The sequence below is a fragment of the Berghia stephanieae genome, chromosome 1, assembly GCF_034508935.2.
Source record: "Berghia stephanieae isolate SIO BIC M18660-M18661 chromosome 1, UCSD_Bste_1.3, whole genome shotgun sequence".
NCBI classification, from domain to species: Eukaryota; Metazoa; Mollusca; class Gastropoda; order Nudibranchia; family Aeolidiidae; genus Berghia; species Berghia stephanieae.
The window spans coordinates 5295250-5315481 of record NC_088360.1 but is presented as its reverse complement, the minus strand read 5'-3'; the positions used below and the strand labels follow the sequence as shown (position 1 = coordinate 5315481).

General features: G+C 33.1%; 2 protein-coding genes across 4 annotated transcripts in view; both read left to right on the top strand.

Moving 5' to 3' along the window:
• LOC144966522 (1-phosphatidylinositol 4,5-bisphosphate phosphodiesterase classes I and II-like) overlaps positions 1-10008 on the top strand; it is a 216609-nt gene extending 206601 nt beyond the window's left edge. For all 3 annotated transcript variants that reach the window (XM_078903172.1, XM_078903163.1, XM_078903156.1), the window contains 2 exons: positions 1236-1322; positions 1711-10008. In XM_078903172.1, the coding sequence (XP_078759298.1) occupies positions 1236-1322; positions 1711-2061 (438 nt within the window). In that variant the 3' untranslated portion in view covers positions 2062-10008. The remainder of the gene's footprint in view (positions 1-1235; positions 1323-1710) is intronic.
• Positions 10009-16031: 6023 nt separating this feature from the next.
• LOC144966515 (tubulin-specific chaperone C-like) lies at positions 16032-19287 on the top strand. Its single transcript, XM_078903143.1, has one exon. It carries the CDS (start codon positions 16056-16058, stop codon positions 17094-17096), a length of 1041 nt encoding a protein of 346 aa, XP_078759269.1. The 5' UTR covers positions 16032-16055; the 3' UTR covers positions 17097-19287.
• The last annotated feature ends 945 nt before the right edge of the window (positions 19288-20232 follow it).

Here is a 20232-nt window from a genome sequence, read left to right as displayed (position 1 = left end):
CTGGACTGTTTATAAATCCTTTGTCCACTCTCCATTCATTGCCGGTCCCAAGCCCGGATAAACTACAGAGGGAAAATGAAAAAGTATACATTCACTACACAAGACCCAAAACACCTCCTGATATACACACAGAGGAAACCTCTCTGTAACGACATCCCTCTATAACGACACGTTTTCCCGGTCCCGACGATGTCGTTATATCGAGGTTGCACTGTATCTGAAAGGGTATTTTTAAAACAGTGGTGGATAAAGCTGAACGAAAAATACAAAATATAATCATTCCAAAAATCAGCGAGTATTCACTGGGATTGATACCGTTACATCACAGAGATTTCCCCAATATCTGAGATGGTTTAACGCTTATACTCTTCATAAAGTTACAGGTTTCCACTGTGAATCCTGACTTTGTGTTGTAAATCTGGAAAATAATAATGCACTTTAGAAACCCAAGAGCAGAGTTTAACAAGAAATGAAGTGAGTAGAAAAGTGCCAGAAGATGATAGAGAATAAAAATTTTGTGGTGATGGGGGCTCGAACCAACAACCTTACTGGTATGACAACTCTGCCTGGCCATGAGAGGGTAGCTCTGCAGTCGAAGCCATCCACCATTCTAAAAAATGTGGTATCAAGCATGATTGTGCCTGCTCCACTCACTTTTCTGAATTAATATACACCCCAAATATGTTATATGTTTGTGTTGAGAATATTATGGCTATTAAGCTTTACTGCTGGCTAACACACGCAGCATTTGTGTGTTGAACCCATGACCACAAGAAGTCATGAGAGCGGTTCAAGATAGACATGATACCACTTTTGTAGGAGTGGTGGGTGGCGTCGACTGTAGAGCCACCCTCTCGCGGTCAGGCAAAATTATCGTAACAGAAGGGTCATGGGTTCGAGCCCCTGTCGCTGCAAAGTTTTAATTCTCTATTGTCTTCTGGAACTTTTCTACTCACTTCAATTCTTGTTATTAACAACATAAGTGCCTGCTCCACTCACTTTTCTGAAATCAAGAGCAGAGTAACAAGGTGCTGAAATGAACTGCATATATGGTTATGTGGATATATTGTTTTTATGCTTGTTTGGTTTTGTTTGTTTGGGTTTTTTTAGATTCTTCATTTGTTTGGTTGGTTGGGGGTTTTTTCTGTCACTTTAAGGTGCCACTGGTGATTTTTTCCTGTATAATTTCATATATAAACGATTTAATCAGGCATTCTATATTCATCCAATTTTAGTTGAAAGATTTGCTGGACAAACGACAGAATGATCTTCAAACCAGGTTGGATGAAATAAGGAAAGAATTCAGGACGGAAAGGGAAAATGTATGTAGGAAATAATAGATATGATTCATAATATTAATGACGATGATGATGATAATAATAATAATAATAATAATAATAATATAATAATAATAATAATAATAATAATAATAATAATAATAATAATAATAAACAGCAGATGATATGTTTTACTCTCTGATGAGATTTTTTTAACCACATTTTCTTTATTGTTGATTGGGAGGGGTGAGGATGTTTATTTGAAATCTTTTTTTGCAAGTACAATTTGCTTCAAATAATTTGTATGTTTTTGGGGATTTTTTTAGTTTTGTCTTGTTTTTTTTCTTTAAAGCTCACCTGCAAAAAATACTTTGTTTTTACTAAACAAATATAAAACCAGTCGCACTGTATATCTGTTTTATTTATTCATCAGGCTCTAAGGCACATCAAGGAGAACCACGAGAAGAACATGCAGCAGCTGGTGGAAGAACTTGGCAGTCAAATGCTGGACGATGATGACAACGAGGAAGAGAATAATGGATCAGAAAAACCTCTGATGGAAAATGGTGATGATGATGAGCCAGACAGCCCCAAGTCCACGAACGGACTCATAAATGGCGACGTTGAACAGGGACCCCACATTTCCACTATTAGCGTAAGTCCTCAGCCTGCTCCAGAGGTAACCAATGAAAATGGAGCGTCTGCATCTGCGTCTGAAAGTGACTCGTCACCAGAACATAACCCAAACAAAATGAATAGTGATGAGCATTTGACAACAATGTGAAGGCAATGTGAATGATGGCAAGAGGATAATGATGACGATGGTGATGATGATAATGGTAATCTTATCATTTCACTTATCATTTCAGGCCCTTGTTTTTTATTGGTTGTGATATGCATTGTGAACTCTACAAACATTGTAAATATGAATGAAATTAATGATTTTATTTGATGGATAAAATATGTTATAAAGTATTGTCACTCTGCACACATTATGTGATAACCCAGTACTTTGTTATTAACTAATACATAGAGATAACGTCTATTTTGGGTCAAATTCTTTATTGAAACTTTATCTCAAAACACACCCTTTTTCAGTCTGAGTGATTACGAGGCTGCTAGAAGCTGTGCACTGTAAAAAATATTGTACAGAAATGAAAATAACAGCTTCAAAAAAAACAACAAATTTCTTTCTTTTTTTTTTTTTTATGATAATTTTTGTACATTATTTTTCTCTGTCAGTCTTGTTTTAACAGAGTTTGATGATTAAAAAAAAAAATGTTTTTGATTGATCAAAATGAAATATAATACAAAATAGCGTTGATAATCTGAATGAAGTTATAACAACATTTTTGCTTAATGTTAGCCATGCACTACTGTAAAAGTACTCAAGATTACTACATATTATAATCATATTGACACTACTTAACACATGATTATTGTTCCGTGGATGTTGGTATTTCACATTTTCAAATTATTTTGTAAGTTTCTGCAAATGGGTACAATAATGATTAAAGTTGAATTTGTTGTCTGTAATATATTTACTGTAAATATTGTTACCATTACAAGTTTAAAGAATGGAAAAAAATCATAGTGTTAATTCCTTCTTACGTGGTATAGCTATTTGAAAATACAGAATGGATTGGAGAAAGGGGAGTGGCTTTGAAATGTCATTTAGTATGAACTTAGAAGGCCGGAATTTCCAATTACCTAACAAAAATAAACCTTAATTATATTGAAAATATTGAAACCATACATATTTGTATTTATGTATAAATATTCTTATACAGGCATAGAAAGTGATGTTAGTGGCTGACAAAGATAACAAAGTCAAGAATTGTTGCGAATCGTTACTGGACGGATGATATTTTTTGCTCTGGCATCATGTCCTTGAGTAAAGAACTTAACACTCGTTACCCCTCACCAACTCTGATGTGAATGACTAGCCTGCTACAGGCAGTTACCGAGATTGTAAGAGTGCTAGTTCACAAAGAGCATCTGACCAGCGACCTGTAAAGTATGAAATATAAATTTTCTTCCATATAGCCTATTTGGAAAGAGACAAAGCATTATGGAGCAAATTTAGCATGGTGAATCCACGAAAATTCTCTATTTAAGGATAAGTAAGATAAATAAAGTGGATTCATTCACTTTTGCTATGTTACCTGAAGTTGTGTGGTCTAAGTAGGAGGTATTTAATATCATGGTGAATCTAAATATTACTCTTGTAATCAAACATTGAAATCAGTGTAAGTTTATCAAATAGATAACCCATTTCCTCTTTTAATTTTCTTTCACCTTTTTGGTAGCCTTTTTTTTTCAAAGGGAATAATGTTGTTTGAAATTGTACAGCCCCCAAAAACTTTACATTTATCGTTTATTATGATGTTCTTAAATACGTTCACTCCAACATAAATACCATTTTGTGATGATTGGTCACATATGAAAATCGAAATGTCGTTATTTTTATTTATTTATTTTTTTTTTACATGCAACATTTTGGATTTTCTGCCTTTTAAAATTGTGATTTATTTACCTCTAAATTTACCACTTATCAATGAATTGCCTCTTGCCGTTATTTATGTTATTGCATATTATGCGATTGGATATCTGCATATGAAATCAACCATTCCATTGTTCAATGATTTCTCTTCTCTTTTTTTTTTTTGTGATCTATAGCAACTTACCGATCATTTTGAACTGTACACATAAAAACCCCATTGTGCCGTGCTATGGAAAAACACTATTTAGACATTTGGCCAGAAACTCGTCCTTCAAAAATCGAACAATTTGAATGACCCTTGTCTTAGTAAAAACTTTCAAACCTGAGACTCCACAAGTCCCAAGTTTGAAAGTTTTTGCTAAGATGAGGGTCATTTAAATTGATCGATATTTGAAGGACGAGTTTACTGACCAAATTTCTAAATATGTGTTTTTCAAAAGTACGGCAGTATTGCAATATTGGTTTGTCCTTTACCTTACTTAACCAGTGACTTTCATTCAAATATTAAGATATGTTTTGTATCTGTGTATATGTTTCACATGATTATATCGATAGCATACTATATTTAATGTAGCAAAGACATGGGTGGGGATTTTAATGGAATTGGATCACTAATATTCATGTGTACATTTATAAGCAAATCTGCAACTATTAATTGAAACTATTTAAATTTTATCATCAAAGCAGGTTTGCTGTTACATTTTTAGCACAGCTTGCAATGGTGAGAAGAATTGATAACCACCACCCTTGCTTAGTTCGTGTTCATGAGAAATGCAGATATGTTTAAAGATTAAGGGTTAAGGTGAGTATTTTTGGTTTTACACGTGCTGCTAGATTGTAATTTTTAAAACTTGCAAAATTATAGTTAAAAATATGACTTCTGTATGTTGGGCAAAACTGATTGTGGGAGATATGAGGTGAAACAGATCAACATTCATTTTGAAGACGCACAAAAAAAAACAAACAAATTCAGCACTGAAAGGGAAGCTTTGTACTCTTTCATATAGAAATGTAAAATATCTGTTCTGGAGTTGTCAGTATGCATGTTTTATAATGTCTATACTGCTATTTGCATAACTACCAATCTGCCATATTTGAATAAAAACATTGATAATGATGCACTTTTCCTCAGGCCTTCCCTACTTTGCACAGGCAATTAAAAGTAGCCACATCACACCAAATTTAAATAATTATTGACGCAAATAATTTCATCGTCGGTAATGAATTAATTCTCTCAACACATTCCAACTGTTTCTATATTGTTGATTTACGTGAATGATTACTAAGACTTCTATTCATTTCATAATCTTCTTTATGCCACTGTTGCAAATGTTGTAAGCACTTTTTTAAAAAGAAGAATTTTTTAAAACTTGTCTTTATTTTCTGTAGAAATAGACAGTCAGAAAGTGACTAAAGAACTTGTATGCAGTTAAAGCTAAGGATAAATTATCAAAGTATGGATTTTTGGAATTGTTTTAGGTAATGGTATTAGACTCGGGTTGTATTTTGTTTTTGTTTTTTAATTAATTTGAAGGGATTTTGTTTTCAATATATTTAGCTGTTGTTGATTCTACATTTGCCTTTCGAGAGTCTGCTTCTCGGATGTTATCTGAATTATGCTTTGTCTTTATATACATCAATATAAAACTGCCAAGAAACAAATATTGACCAAATCTGTAATGCTTCAAAATTGAGATGAAAGATTTGTAAAAGTTAGTTGATTTTATATGATTAAATCTGTTTCCATTGACCTTGTATTTACTAAGTGTGGTTAACACCCTGCTTTTTATTTTATTCAACCTCTAATAATTGTCTCTCTTTCAATTCTTTAGATTAAGATCATTTATATGTGTACACAAGGAAATTTATTATTATGCACAAAATTGTAAATATCTTCTTCCTCTATATTTATACTTCAACTATTTTCTTATTTTAAAGTGATGTTTCATCAAAATACTTTTATTTTTAAAAACCTATTGATAATATATATGATATAAAAAGTGACACACAACGTTATTGATATGAAATTGTGTTTATTAACTTTGAATACCAAAATGTTAATGTATTTAACTGTTGACTGTTTTCAAGTGATATATCATTTACTTCGTTATATTGGCTTGAATCTATCTTCTTTTCTTGTGCTTTTAATTTTTGGTTAACATTCTTGTATCGCTTAATGAATTATTGCTTTACTTAATGTAGTTTAAGGAATCTCAATTTCACTGATAGAATAATTCTCTCTTTTTTATATATATAAATGAGGCTATAAGAATAATTCTCTTTTTTATATATATATAAATGAGGCTGAAAGGAAAACAGAAAAATATTTATATGTTTGAGTGTCATTGTTATAATGTGTTGACATGTCTTTGTTCTATAGCCGTATTTATTATTCATCCTCAACCAAAACCTTAATGTTGATCTTGCCGATAAGTTTTCACTTAGAAATAAATACTTTTTACAACTGTCTGAAAATGTTAGCTTTCTATTTAATACATCTAAGTAGTCTACTTAGTTTGATTTTTTTTAGCATACCATTACTTTCTTTCTACCTCTGATACAGTATTACAAGTCCAACTAGATCTTTTATTTTCCGTCAAGGCCTAAACACTCGTCTCTTTCATATTTATCATGTTACTGATGTGACTTGTTAACCTTAAAGAATGTAAAACATGCTTAAGTCCACTGACAACGTTGTCTTGTTCATACCTGTTACTTGTATTGAAAATTGTTCATTCTAGAAGCAAGCTCTATCTGTATGAGCTTAGCCAAATACAGTGTATTTTTTTTTACAAAAGACAATACTTCAACATGAGGTTGATGCATCTCATGAGATTAAAAACTAGACAATCTCTACAAAATGTTTTTAAAAATGGTATTATTCGGTATAACTATTTCATTGGCACTCCCGTCTTATTGACTAAACTTGTCTATAGTTATCTGCTACTCTCACACATTCATCACGCAAATGAAAAAGGAAAGAATTTATAATGTGGAAAGCACGTTCTAATTACTCTTTCTAAATTTCACTCTGCGGGTGGTTGGATGGGAGCATCACCCTTGAATCATATACCTATGATGTTCGCATGGGTGTACGATCCGACAGTGATGTCGTTTCTTCTTCTCTTTACTAGCCTATCCTGCTTCTTTGGTTTGTGATTGTATTTTTGACAGGGGATATTTTTTTTTCTGTAAATCTTCTGTCTGTTTGTTCTTGGTTATTTATAATTTAGCTTATGATATCTTTAGGTTATGATTTTGATTTACATTTGTACTATTTTTGTTAGATTGCTTGTTTTTTTGTTTCAGCGGTCTCTCATATAACCTCAATTGTGTTGGAAGAGACCTAAAGCAACAAACAAACAAACAAACAATAAATTTCACTCTCGCTCCCTATTCACCTGTGAGGTAAATAAATGTTATGATAACAGATTGTCTCTGACCATGTTGAATGTTAAAATCTTTATGTGAAATAACGATTGATACAAAAATGATTACTGTTTTATTTTTCTCAATCAATTTTATGATAAAAGGTTCTGTCTTTCACGTTGCTATGCTTTCATTCTAAGCTTTAAAGGAACAACAATCTGTAGATATGAAAAACCCATATTAGACAGGCAATACCATGCACTGATAATAACATGACTCCTTTGCCTTTAGATATTATCTTCAAACTTTTTCTCCTCCTGTACCATTCATTTCATTACCACAATGTTTTATTTCAATTTACACCAAAGTGAACCTTTTAACATACATGATCAAGGTGTAGTCATTTTTTCTATTGATGTATTGACACTTATTTAATTTTTAAATTCTACTTTGACAAATTTTATTGTTATAAGTAAGTGAATATGAAGCAAAACACAGACACAATTACAAGTAATTTTTATTTTTCAGTTATGTTTGTCTTGCATATGAAAATTAATCTTAGGACATCGTTAACTTCTGGGTTATATTTGATACACAGTAACATAAATGGCATGTATTTTATAAACGCATACAATTAATGCATGTAATGCTCACATTTAAAACCTGAATTTATTTAATCATGACTGAAAGTAAAATGGTTTGATCGTAATGTGAAAACAAGATCCCTCCGTCAATACATCCAAAGCATCTTCAAGATGATGATATTTTGTGTCAATCATTGCTTATCTGATGTTTTTCTTCACCAGCTTATTAGTTTTACCAAGAAAGAATTATAACAAACTCCACATTGTTGTTGCGCATCTTAAATGTTTACTTTCAGTCTACAATCATGATTCATAACGTTACAAGTATGCTTGAGACACTAAGTGATTCCCAAAGAGTAATGCTTTTTCTGGTGACTCCACAGAATGCAAACTGATTGTAAACAAACCATTTCAAACTTTCAAATAAGTTAGTAATTTCGTAATACAAAAGTTACCATTCTTTTAAATTGCACAACTGTTAATCGCAATGCTTTGCTTTTATTTTTGGTTGTTTTTGTTTGTTTTTTTTTGTTTTTTTTTGTTTTTGTTTTTTTTTTTGGGGGGGGGGTTGTCTTTTTTATTATTATTCTGTGGATTTCACATAGGATTTTTAACTTTTCATTTCATTGTCAATACTTTTGCATTACAAGTCATGCTTAATTTAACTGGATTTCCCTTTCAGGGGCCAAAGTTCCTTTAAATTTTTTAATTGTTACATGAATCAACCTTTGGAGAAAAAAAGGAAATCGATATTATAAATATTCTTGTTTCTCACAATATGTCTAGGAAAGTAAAACTACCTTGAAAGATTCCATCACGCATGCCACTCATGTGCCCATTGAGATGTGCTATAAGATATTGAATACAGTTCTTTTTTCAAATTTTTGATGATTTAGTATCTGTGTTTATTACTGATACCACCTGTTGCTGAAAGTGGCACAAATAATTAATGTCGAGAATGACATGACTAATAATAAAGGCTGGGTGGGGTTCCTGACCTCCCATAGTGGGCAGGGATGTACATACAGCGTCTTCTATCCCCTTATATATGTTTTACAACATGCTTTCTGTCTTTGTCATGGAATGAGATTACTTGGTTTTGTCCTGGCCCTGGCCGGAGTCCTAGCTGGGAGGGAAACAGTCAAATGCATAGTTATTGTTTTAGGAGATGATATTTTTTTCCTTGTAAATCATCTCTCTGTTATGTATTATTATATTTGTTATTTTAAATGTATAATGTAAGCATTTGAGTGTATTCCTCTATGTTGGATTTTGTGCTTGTGTCCAGATGAGACTTATAGGTGATCTGAAACTAAGTACATTGGTGGTATGCTCTTGGAATCTACATCTGATCCCTATTTGTTCCCAGTTCCCCTTTGTCTTACTTTCTCTTGGCTGCTTTAATTGTAATTCTTGAACTTTTGACTATCCCATTTTCTTCCTTTTTACTGGTGCTGATATAACCTAAATGTGTTGCAAGCGCCGTAAAACCCTTAAAAACAAACGAACATAATGATAAAGGTATATGGAAGATTGCACTATGAATTAGAATTAACAAAAGAAATGTTCCTCTGCCACTTTATGGTATCATCAGATGTTCGGCAGATAAAAATCACAATATCAAGTATATGTGCCCAACTTTACACCTTCAATGAAGCCTAATTCGTCTCGGTGTCACTGCTTTCTGTGTGAAAATATGATATCATGTCCGATTAGAGTAAAATTAAACCCTGCTTGTAACGTGTTAAATGAAATGATTTTCATTTCTACTGTATTTTATTTTAATCCTTTGTTGTAAATCCAATTTAATGGAATATAAACGATATAGAAAGATACTGAACTCTTCTTAAACCTAATTTATACGTATCACTTTTTTCATCTTTTGAAATGATTTAAAAGACACATTTTATCATGTTATGATTTTGTAATCCTGAACCCATTTTTATTTTCTTAACAAAACCTCATTCACCAATACTCAAGTGTTATAATGATTAAATTGTAAAAGCAAAAGCGCATTTTATGTTTGATTTATTAGTTGATGTCTCTCTCATATTTCATTCTACCGCCTTCATTTTCCTTCATTCTTTCTTACTTTCTTTCTTTCTTTCTTTCTTTCTTTTTTTTTTTCTTGTTAGCTTTATATTTTTAATGATTCTAGCTACTGTCATGAAATTTCTTAAAGCTGGGACTGTGCTCTGTCTCCTTAGTGTTTATGTAAAATAAATAGATTTTACATCTGAATAAAATAAATGGTCACACTGATATTTTACATAAACTGATTTTGAGTTCTTCACTAAAATGTATGTGGAGAGTTGTGTTCATAAGATATGCTTATATTGTCTGATTTTGGCAAAGGATATCTAATAAATGTAACCATTTTTTTTTTAATTAATAAAAAATTGAGCTTTTAAATAGGGCTAAATCCACTAAACGTGCTCATAGCGCTTTACAAGGATCCCTAGCTCACAACAACACTTAACATGTAGAACGAGACACAATAACTGTTAGACAATGTTATATTTCTTTGCCAAGAACTTTTTACTCGTTTTACACCTTATTATGGTAAGATAATGTGAGTAAAGAGCCTTTTCCAAGACACAATGCCTGTTAGACGATGTTATATTTCTTTATAATAGCGACAACACTGATAAGGGCCAGATACTCATTTTACACCTGAGTACAGAGATAATGTGAGTAAAGAGCCTTTTCCTGGGTGGGGATCCTGACCTCCCATAGCGGGCAGGGAGGTCATAGTTATTGTTTTGGGAGATGATATTTTTTTTCCTTGTAAATCATCACTCTGTTATGTATTATTATATTTGTTATTTTTAATGTATAATGTAAGCATTTGAGTGTGTTCCTCTTTGTTGGATTTTGTGCTTGTGTCTGGATGAGACTTGTAGGTGATTTCAAACTAAGTACATTGGTGGTATGCTCTTGGAATCTACATCTGATCCCTATTTGTTCTCAGTTCCCCTTTGTCTTACTTTTTCTTGGGTGCTTTAATTGTAATTCTAGAACTTTTTACTATCCCATTTTCTTCCTTTTTACTGGCGCTGATATAACCTAAATGTGTTGCAAGCGCCGTAAAACCCTTAAAAACATAAAAACAAACAAAGAGCCTTTTCCAAGGACTCAACTGCACCGAGCAGGACTCGAACCCAGGACCTTTTGATCCAAATGCAAGTGTAATACTGACACGCAAAAGTTCTGTCACCCCTGAAATATAAATTGGATAATGTCATTGATTTCAATTCAAAATTGATCAAACATTACCCTGAATATGTTTTCTATCTATTGCAATAAAAGGTGTAAGCACATGGATTTAAAGGGATATAATTTTGGTTAGACTTACCCCATATAATCTCGCTTTCAAGTTTGGTCATAACTTTGTATACCCCTCTCCTGCTTTAATAACTTTTGAGCACCGATGTTACATAGATCTAATGAGGTTTCTGCTTGAACCTTGAGGTATTCGCACCCATATTTCCATAAAGGCGAACTCGAGTTCTTGGCATGCCCCAGGTTGATGCTGTATTTTACTCGCATTTCTATCGAGCACATCCCATAGTTGATTGATGGATTGAGGTCAGGATACCTTGATAGCCAATCAAAAACATTGTTATGATGCTCTTATGGGGGGGTATTTTGTGAAACAATTGAATTGTGTAGGCAGGAATTGTCTTGCTAAAAAACAATAAACTGCCGCATTAAATGAGGAACAACATAAGGGACTATTATTTCCTAGCTGTATTTCCTTCCAGTAATTTTCCCTTGGATTGGAACCATGGCCTACTATAGTTACGTCATGATTGGAACCAATGATGTGAGCCTGGTAGCGGTGATTGCTCCCCATACCATGACACGTCCACCACTAAACAGGTCTGTTGAAGGATATATATTTGACGAAATCTTTTTCCTTGTCTCCAAAAGAATCTTTGTCACCCATCAATTCTATTGAGCAACAACAGTGATTCAACCAAGAAAAGAACAGAACTCCAACTTCTGGGGCTATTGAAGGTGTTATTCTTGATCCTATTTAAACGAGCATTATGAGGGGTCAAAATGTTGCCATGTAATAATAATAATAATAATAATAATAATAATAATAATAATAATAATAATAATGATAATAATAATAATAATAATAATAATAATAATAATAATAATAATAATAATAATAATAACATATTGCATAGGGCGAAATAGGATAAAATACCCTTAATATCAATTGTGATGCTAGACATCTATTGATTGAAAGATTAAACGTGGTAAAGATAGTATATCAACTTAAATGTACGCATGTATGTGTGATGGACAAACATAACTTTAACAGTTACATGCAAAGCACACACACACACGCACACACACACATGCGCACGCACTCACACAAACACACACACACACACACACATACATCCATACATATAAAAGATAACCAGAATAAGATAACAGTGCATAATATATACATACAAGATTGAAAGCCATGTCAACAGCAGAGCAAACAAGTATTATTCGTTATATATAAATCTCTCATCATATAATTCCCTGTCTACGAACACCTTGAAATAGTCCATAGATTTTGCATTCTTTGTTTCAAATTTCAAACTGTTCCATTTCTGGACAATACGAATACCGAACCAGTGTTGTCTTATGTTTGTTTTGCATCTAGTGACAAAAATCTTAAACTTGTCCCCTCTAATAAAAGGGTAACATTAGAATATGAAAAAAAAAAAAATCCGAAAAGTCTATCCTATCAAGATAATAATAATAGTAATAATAATAATAATAATAATAATAATAATAATAATAATAATAATAATAATAATAATAACAATAATAATAATAATAATAATAATAATAATAATAAATAATAATAATAATAATAATAATAATAATAATAATAATAATAATAATAATAATAATAATAATAATAATAATTTCTATAGAGCCTTTTACTACCAAAAGTGCTCGGACGCGCTTATACTAATATGCACATGCGTTCATATAAAATATCGTTCAACAAAAGCAATAAAATCACTCACAGAAAACTGAAAGGAAATACTCTGTCTTCAATAATTAGTCTTTAAAGGAGGACAGAGAATTACGGTGTCTGGTGTTCGCTGAAAGGGCATTCCACACAGAAGGAGCAGAATATGTGAAAGCACGTCGTGAAAAAATTTCACTAAGGAATCAAACGGTTCAAGTACAGGGAAGTAGATGAGCGGAGAAAGCGATACGGACTGTAGATAGAAAGAAGACATGACAAGTAGTTGAGAGCAGTGCTATGGATGCAATGACTGCAAGACTAAAGGTCTAACTGCGTGGAGTTCCTTACCTCCCATAGTGGGCAGGGAGGCACTTACTGTATCTTCTATCCTCCTATATCTGTTTTCCAACACGCTTTCTGTCTTTGTCTTGGAATGAGATTTCTTGGTTTTGTCCAGGCCCTGGCCGGATACCCTAGCTGGGAGGGAAACAGTAAAATATACAGTTAGAGTTTTGGGCGATGATATTTTTTTTCTTTGTAAATCATCTCTATGTATTGTTGTTTTTGTATACGAATATTATATATGATTTGTAAACATTTGAGTGTATCCCTCTAAGTTGGGACCTGTACGTGTGTCTGAATGAGATTTTTAGGTGATCTCAAACTAAGTACTTTAATAGTGTACCCTTGGAATCTACATCTGTTTCCTATTTGAACTAATTCCCCTTTGTCTTACCTTTTCCAGGGTGCTTTAATTGTAATTTTATAACTTTTTACTATCCCATGTTCTTCCTTTTTACTGGCGCTGATATGGCCTTAATGTGTTGCAAGCGCCGTAAAACCGTTAAAAACAAAAACACAAAAGTTCTAAAAGGCCAAAATCCTAGGTCGTGTAAGCTTCTAAGTACAGTATCTCTTGAAACTCCATATCGTCTTTCGTCTTTTGTAGAAAGTTTCATCTGTAGACATAAAAGGATCTCCAACATCCCAATTGATGAACATCCCATTCTATTTCATTTTCTCGTGCTGGAAAGACCTTAAAGGGTCGCTTGTGTTGTAACCATCGATCAACATCATTTATTTTTTAAAATGATAAATGAATAAATATGATACCGAAAGTCATATAATAATAATAATAATAATAATAATAATAATAATAATAATAATAATAATAATAATAATAATAATGATGATGATGATGATGATGATGATGATGATGATGATGATGATGATGTATGTATGTATGTATGTATGTATGTATGTATGTATGTATGTATGTATGTATGTATGTGTGTGTGTGTGTGCGTGTGTGCGTGTGTGCGTGTGTGTGCGTGTGTGCGTGTGTGCGTGTGTGCGTGTATGCGTGTGTGCGTGTGTGCGTGTATGTGTGTATGTGTGTATGTGTGTATGTGTGTATGTATGTATGTATGTATGTATGTATGTATGTATGTATGCATGCATGCATGCATGCATGTATGTATGTATGTATGTATGTATGTATGTATGTATGTATGTATGTATGTATGTATGTATGTATGTATGTATGTATGTATGTATGTATGTATGTATGTATGTATGTATGTATGTATGTATGTATGTATGTATGTATGTATGTATGTATGTATGTATGTATGTATGTATGTATGTATGTATGTATGTATGTATGTATGTATGTATGTATGTATGTATGTATGTATGTATGTATGTATGTATGTATGTATGTATGTATGTATGTATGTATGTATGTATGTATGTATGTAATGTATGTATGTATGTATGTATGTATGTATGTATGTATGTATGTATGTATGTATGTATGTAGTAGTATGTATGTATGTATGTATGTATATGTATGTATGTATGTATGTATGTAGTATGTATGTATGTATGTATGTATGTATGTATGTATGTATGTATGTATGAGTTGCATTGTACATCAATACGACACCTATAAGGTGCTATGCTACATCAGCATAAAAGTGTCACGGTCACAGGGAATCTTCATATCCGGACCAAGCACGTCTGTTCTTGGCTAGAGTCACAACTTCGTCAATGAGCATAGAATCCAGCCCCTGTCGTAGAGTGCCTGCTGGTCTCGTTGTCAAGCTCTTCAAGTAGGTAATAAACGTTCGACGCAGGAGGCGTTGATCACTTACTGAGCCTTTTAAACCGTATTGAACGATGTACACATATTTACAGCTCTGCTACTGCTATCCGAACGCCGAACTCAATTATGGGCTTTATCTAGCATTGTTGCAAAGGGAGAGCTGGACCATAAACAAGACCATGGTTAAAAGACTGGAGGCGGCGGAAATGTGGTTTTACAGAAGAATGATGAGGGTGTCATGGGTGGAAAGGAAAAGAAATGAAGAAATTTTAGAAATGGCAAACAGAAAAAGATCACTGATAACAAAAATCATCAAACGCCAAATGGAATTTTTAGGACACATTATCCGCCACCCTGGTTTGGAAGTACTCGCCTTGACTGGAAAGATGAATGGGAAAAGAATAAGAGGAAGACAAAGAACAACTTATTTGAAAGGGATAAGAACTTGGACAGATGAAGCTGAGAAAGGTGGCGCTGCTTTAATAGAATTGGCAAGAGATGGATCAGCTTGGCGGAAGATGACCTCCGACGTCTGCTTCAGATATGGAACTACATGATGATGATGATGATGTTGCAAAGGGCAATATTCTGTGTTGGTTTGAGAGTAGTTCTATCACAGCAATGAGCCCATTACAATTTGGGTTATTAGACCTGCAAATAAGTAAACGTCGGGTAGATATACCCATGCCTTCTTTTGTCGCCTTGTCTGAACTGTTTGGCGTTGCTATGCAACATCAACAAGCCATGCTCCCTAGCAGCTTCACTTCTATTAGGTCCAGTATAATTTAAAAGCTAATAATACATTCTGATTCATTTTGTAGTTTAGACAATAATAATTCTGGGCTATTATTCATCCATTATTCATACCCTGAAATTAGCGTCTGATTTCATGTCGATTTTAATGACTCATGTTTAAACGACTAATCGGATTTTTCCGGATTGTATTCCAGGTTGGCTAAAGTTAACACATCGAAATACAAAAATAAAGAATAAAGAATAGGCGAAGTCGAATAGAGCTTACATTATCAATACTGCAATTAAGGCAAAATTCTGCCATTTTGTATCTATTGAATGCTCTTAAGGCCATAGAGATAAGATTTGTTAGGTAATATTTTTAAAAATTTTATAGCAAAATAAAATGATTCTAGTATCAAATTATCTGGCCATTATTCAATGTACTACTTCCGTAAACAAATCAAGACCCTTTTTAATTGCAGTTACTAAGATGGCGGATTGGTCAGGAACGTTCTCTCCTTTTGTTTCAAATGGTGATCACACCAATAATATTTCAATCGCTGAAAAGCTTCAGAAAAGGGAGGAAGAGAGGCAATGTCAATTACAGAAGAAGAAAGATTTATGTGAAAACCAAGACTTAACTGTACAGGAAAGTACACAAGTGTTTTTAGATTCATTTTCAACTGAACGAAAAGTTGTGGAAGATTTGTTGTCTCAGTCTATTTCAGTGGATAGGAATAGTCTAATTGATCATTTTGATGATATCTCTCTCCGTATGTCAAAGTTGCAAAGATTTGTTTCTGAATCTGCAATATTTCTCCCAGGATATGAGCTCAAAACAGCTCAAAACTTGCTCGTATCTCTTCAGGCAAAAATCCAAGAAAAATGTGATGAACTGATCCCAAAGAAAAAGTTTGCTTTCAAATCAAATAGGAAAAACATCGGCAAAAAAATAGCTCCAGTAACAACCATAAAGAAAAGTGAGCCCGATAAAGAATCCAAATCAGAGGATGATGCAATCATCGAACTTGCAGATTGTAAGTTTGTTGGGGCCTCAAACGAAATTTTAGAGAAAACGTCCAACGAAATAACCCAGAAGGATGTTGCGTTAGCTGGCTTGAATTATTGTACTGTTCGCTTATTTGGAGCACCCTCTGCTGTTCATATCAACAAGTTGAAAGACTGTAAAATATTTTGTGGACCTGTTTCAGGGTCAATATTTTTAAGAGAATGTGTGAACTGCACTTTTGTTTTAGCGTGTCAACAACTCAGAATCCATTCTACTCGGAACTCCCATTTTTACATTCATGTTACAAGTAAAGCCATTGTTGAAGACTGTAACAGTGTGAAATTTGCTCCTTATAATTTGGATTATTATGGTCTTGAAAAAGACTACCTTACATCTGGCTTGAGTAAAGATAGAAACAACTGGGATAAAGTGGATGACTTTAACTGGCTGGTGGCAGATAAACAATCTCCTCATTGGTCAATTCTTGAACCTTCAGATCGTGTTACATTGTGGAATGAGTAATTTTAATTAAGGGACATATTATTATTATTATTATTATTATTATTATTATTATTATTATTATTATTATTATTATTGGGTATCAACATTAATAAATATTATACAGTGAACCTCGGTTACAACGAAGTCGATGGGACTTGAGGTCAATGTTTGTTAGAATCCAACATATCACATTTGACATTACTATACATAATATGTAGCCTGTAAGTACTTAGAAAGAAAAAAATGGTAAAAAATAAATTGATTACCCCTTGCCACTTGTCTTGCAAGCACAATTCTTGTAGGATTGACCTATAACCCCACATTGACTAGGTTATAGGTCCCACTCCCCCCCCCCCCATCCACCCCAATGGTATCAGAAATGTAATCTTCATATACAATGATACATGTGTACATAAAAGCCAGACAAAGAGAGACAAAACCATCCACTTGCGATGTTATTGTGAGCGTCGCTAATGCTAGTACTGAATTAGACTACGCTTGCAATACACCCACACACACACCCAATGCTCCCACCCCTACTACTGCACCTGATTGTTAGTGTATTACAATGTGAAAGTGGTCTACCAGACAATGGCAGTGTGTAATCAAGCTCACTGAGTTTGGAAAGTTAAAAAAATTTTAATGCCAGTCTTGTCTCCACTCAGCATGCTCATCAAGTTTTGATTTCTGCATTGTAGCTGAGGTGTGTGGCTCTGCACTTTGTTGAATGCAAGATCAGTGTTGCCAGGTTGGTGGATTTTCTGCTAAATTGGCGGATTTTTATCATCGTGCGGCGGGGGAAAAAAGGACTGGCAGATGGTGTATTTTTGATGATTTGTATACCCTTTAAAATAGTAAAACTATAGCAATCAAGCCTAATTATTCCTTATTTTTCCACCCTAAAGTAGCTTTAAGTAGCGCCTAATGTGAGTGTACTGTTGGTCTAGATCCATATTACACAACCTATTTCAGATTAACCAAAAGTGAAATTGATATCAGTCTAACTCCCGCTCAAACAAAATCGAAACTCTGAATCTTCATGCCTGTAAAAAGGAAACAGTTGTAAATTTGTGAATAGCGTTTAGTAACATAATTTTTATTCAGAGACAATACACTATTGTTGATTATAAGTTATAAGCGTTTTAAATCAAGTGGCGGATTTCGGGCAAATGTCGCAAGTGAAGTAGGATAAAGTTGGCAGGATTTTTGCAAAAGCACCTGGCAACACTGTGCAAGATGGCTTTAGTAGTATCAAATAGGAGAATTTGAGGTGCACTGTATCAATATCAACATCATCATGAAGTCTTCAAAGTGCTTAATTTATCCTTTTTCATGGAACGGAAAAAAATATTTATCTGTTTATGAAAATATATTATATGATAGAATAAATGTAAAAGCTTCATTCATTGTCTTAAATGTACATGGTGCATTTCTTAGTGGTCTTCTTAATGCAAGTTTGATTGATATTTTTTTAGCAGTAGAGTTATTTGATTTTAACTTGCCCCAGACTTGGAACTTCCATCATCTAGCTAAGGAAAGAAGAATAAAACGGTTTGTTTTCTTTTGTGAAGGTAGTTGAAATTTTGGTTTTGTGAAGAATGAAATGGCAACATTTTGAATTACCTTTTTTTTTTTTTCCATTTAGCCATTTTTGCTTTAAACCTCTGGTTATCACTTTATAGGGGAAATTATATCCATGTCATCTACATTCCATTCCAGTCCCTAGTGGAGGAGTTTGTTTGCTTGAAACTTGGAAAGTGAATCAATATTTCGTGAAATACATTTCCTTAACTAGACTTGTAAATTATTTTTTTTTTGAAGGAATCTATTTTTAAAGTTTAAAAAAATCCCAAATAAAACAACCTTGTTTTAAACGTGGTATGCTTAGATTTCTTATTTTAATTTGATATTTGTTAGTTTAGTATTTCTTTTGTTGTATGACAACAAGGAAGCTTATGGCTATGAGCACGGTGATGTGAATGTGTGACTCATTCTATATTTATCGAGTAATGGGAACTGTGGAATTGGATGATTAAGACAGGTCAGGCTGACTAAATAAGGTAAAATTGTCATCATTTGATAGATTTCTTTTTCTAAAGTGTGGGGATGGGTGAAATCTTTCAAATGATGTACATTTTCCCATATTTAATTTGTTTAATAATTTTCAACCGGGGAGCGGGGGGGGGGGGGGGGGTGGTCTTTGTCACCCCAACTGGCCTTAGTCAATCCTTTCCACGGACCCTACAGAGGCTTTTTCCTTGTCAATCATGAAATTCGGAAAATTTGCATTCAGTCATGCAGTTACTGTTTTAAATTATATCGGTGTGTTCGTACACCTCTTTATAAAAAAGGAATCAATTTTTCTAGACTTTCGTTGGTCATAACTCCATTTTTTAAAATTGATGCTGACAACTTGTAAGCATTATAAAGAAAGAAAACAAAAATTAGCATGGTTTTTATTCTTATAAATAGAATACATATATTTTATTTTGAAAAATTTATCAGAAGTGCTGACTTTTGCAGCTTATGTATGTCAGATTTTAATTTCAAGATGGGTTCACAAAGCATCTAATTCACAGACAGGAGTATGCGATATTTCAATGGACTGTACGAGACAAACTTGAAAAGAAGCTCTTCTGTAAATTTTATTCATTGAATTTAAAAATTCTCAACTTTTCTCTTTTTTCTGGAGTGAAGCATTTTTCATAAACACAAAAATTATCTGATAATTTATCATATTATGATATATATAATATTTGTATTTCAAATGTAACCATTTTGTGATAACATCAAAATGAACAATGATGATTTGTTAAAATAACTGAATAAAGAGAGAACCTACCAACACATCCTTGGAGAAAAAAACAAACAAAAAACTTCGTCATTATTATTTTGCTTGTTTAATTTTTCAAAACTATTTTTTTTTTGTTTTCTCATGTTGCACACTCATATTCTAGTGCTGGAGAAAATTTTGAAAAATTGGGATGAGATGGCAAAGTGGGTGAGAATTGAATTCATGCCAATGTGGTTCAGTTGCTCAGAAATACATGGTCTTGTCTTGTCACAAAAGTCAAGCAATGTTAAGCGTAATATGTGGCTGGATAACAGTTTTTGTGGATAATTCTGATCCTGACGTTGTGTCTTTGGGTAAGGCACT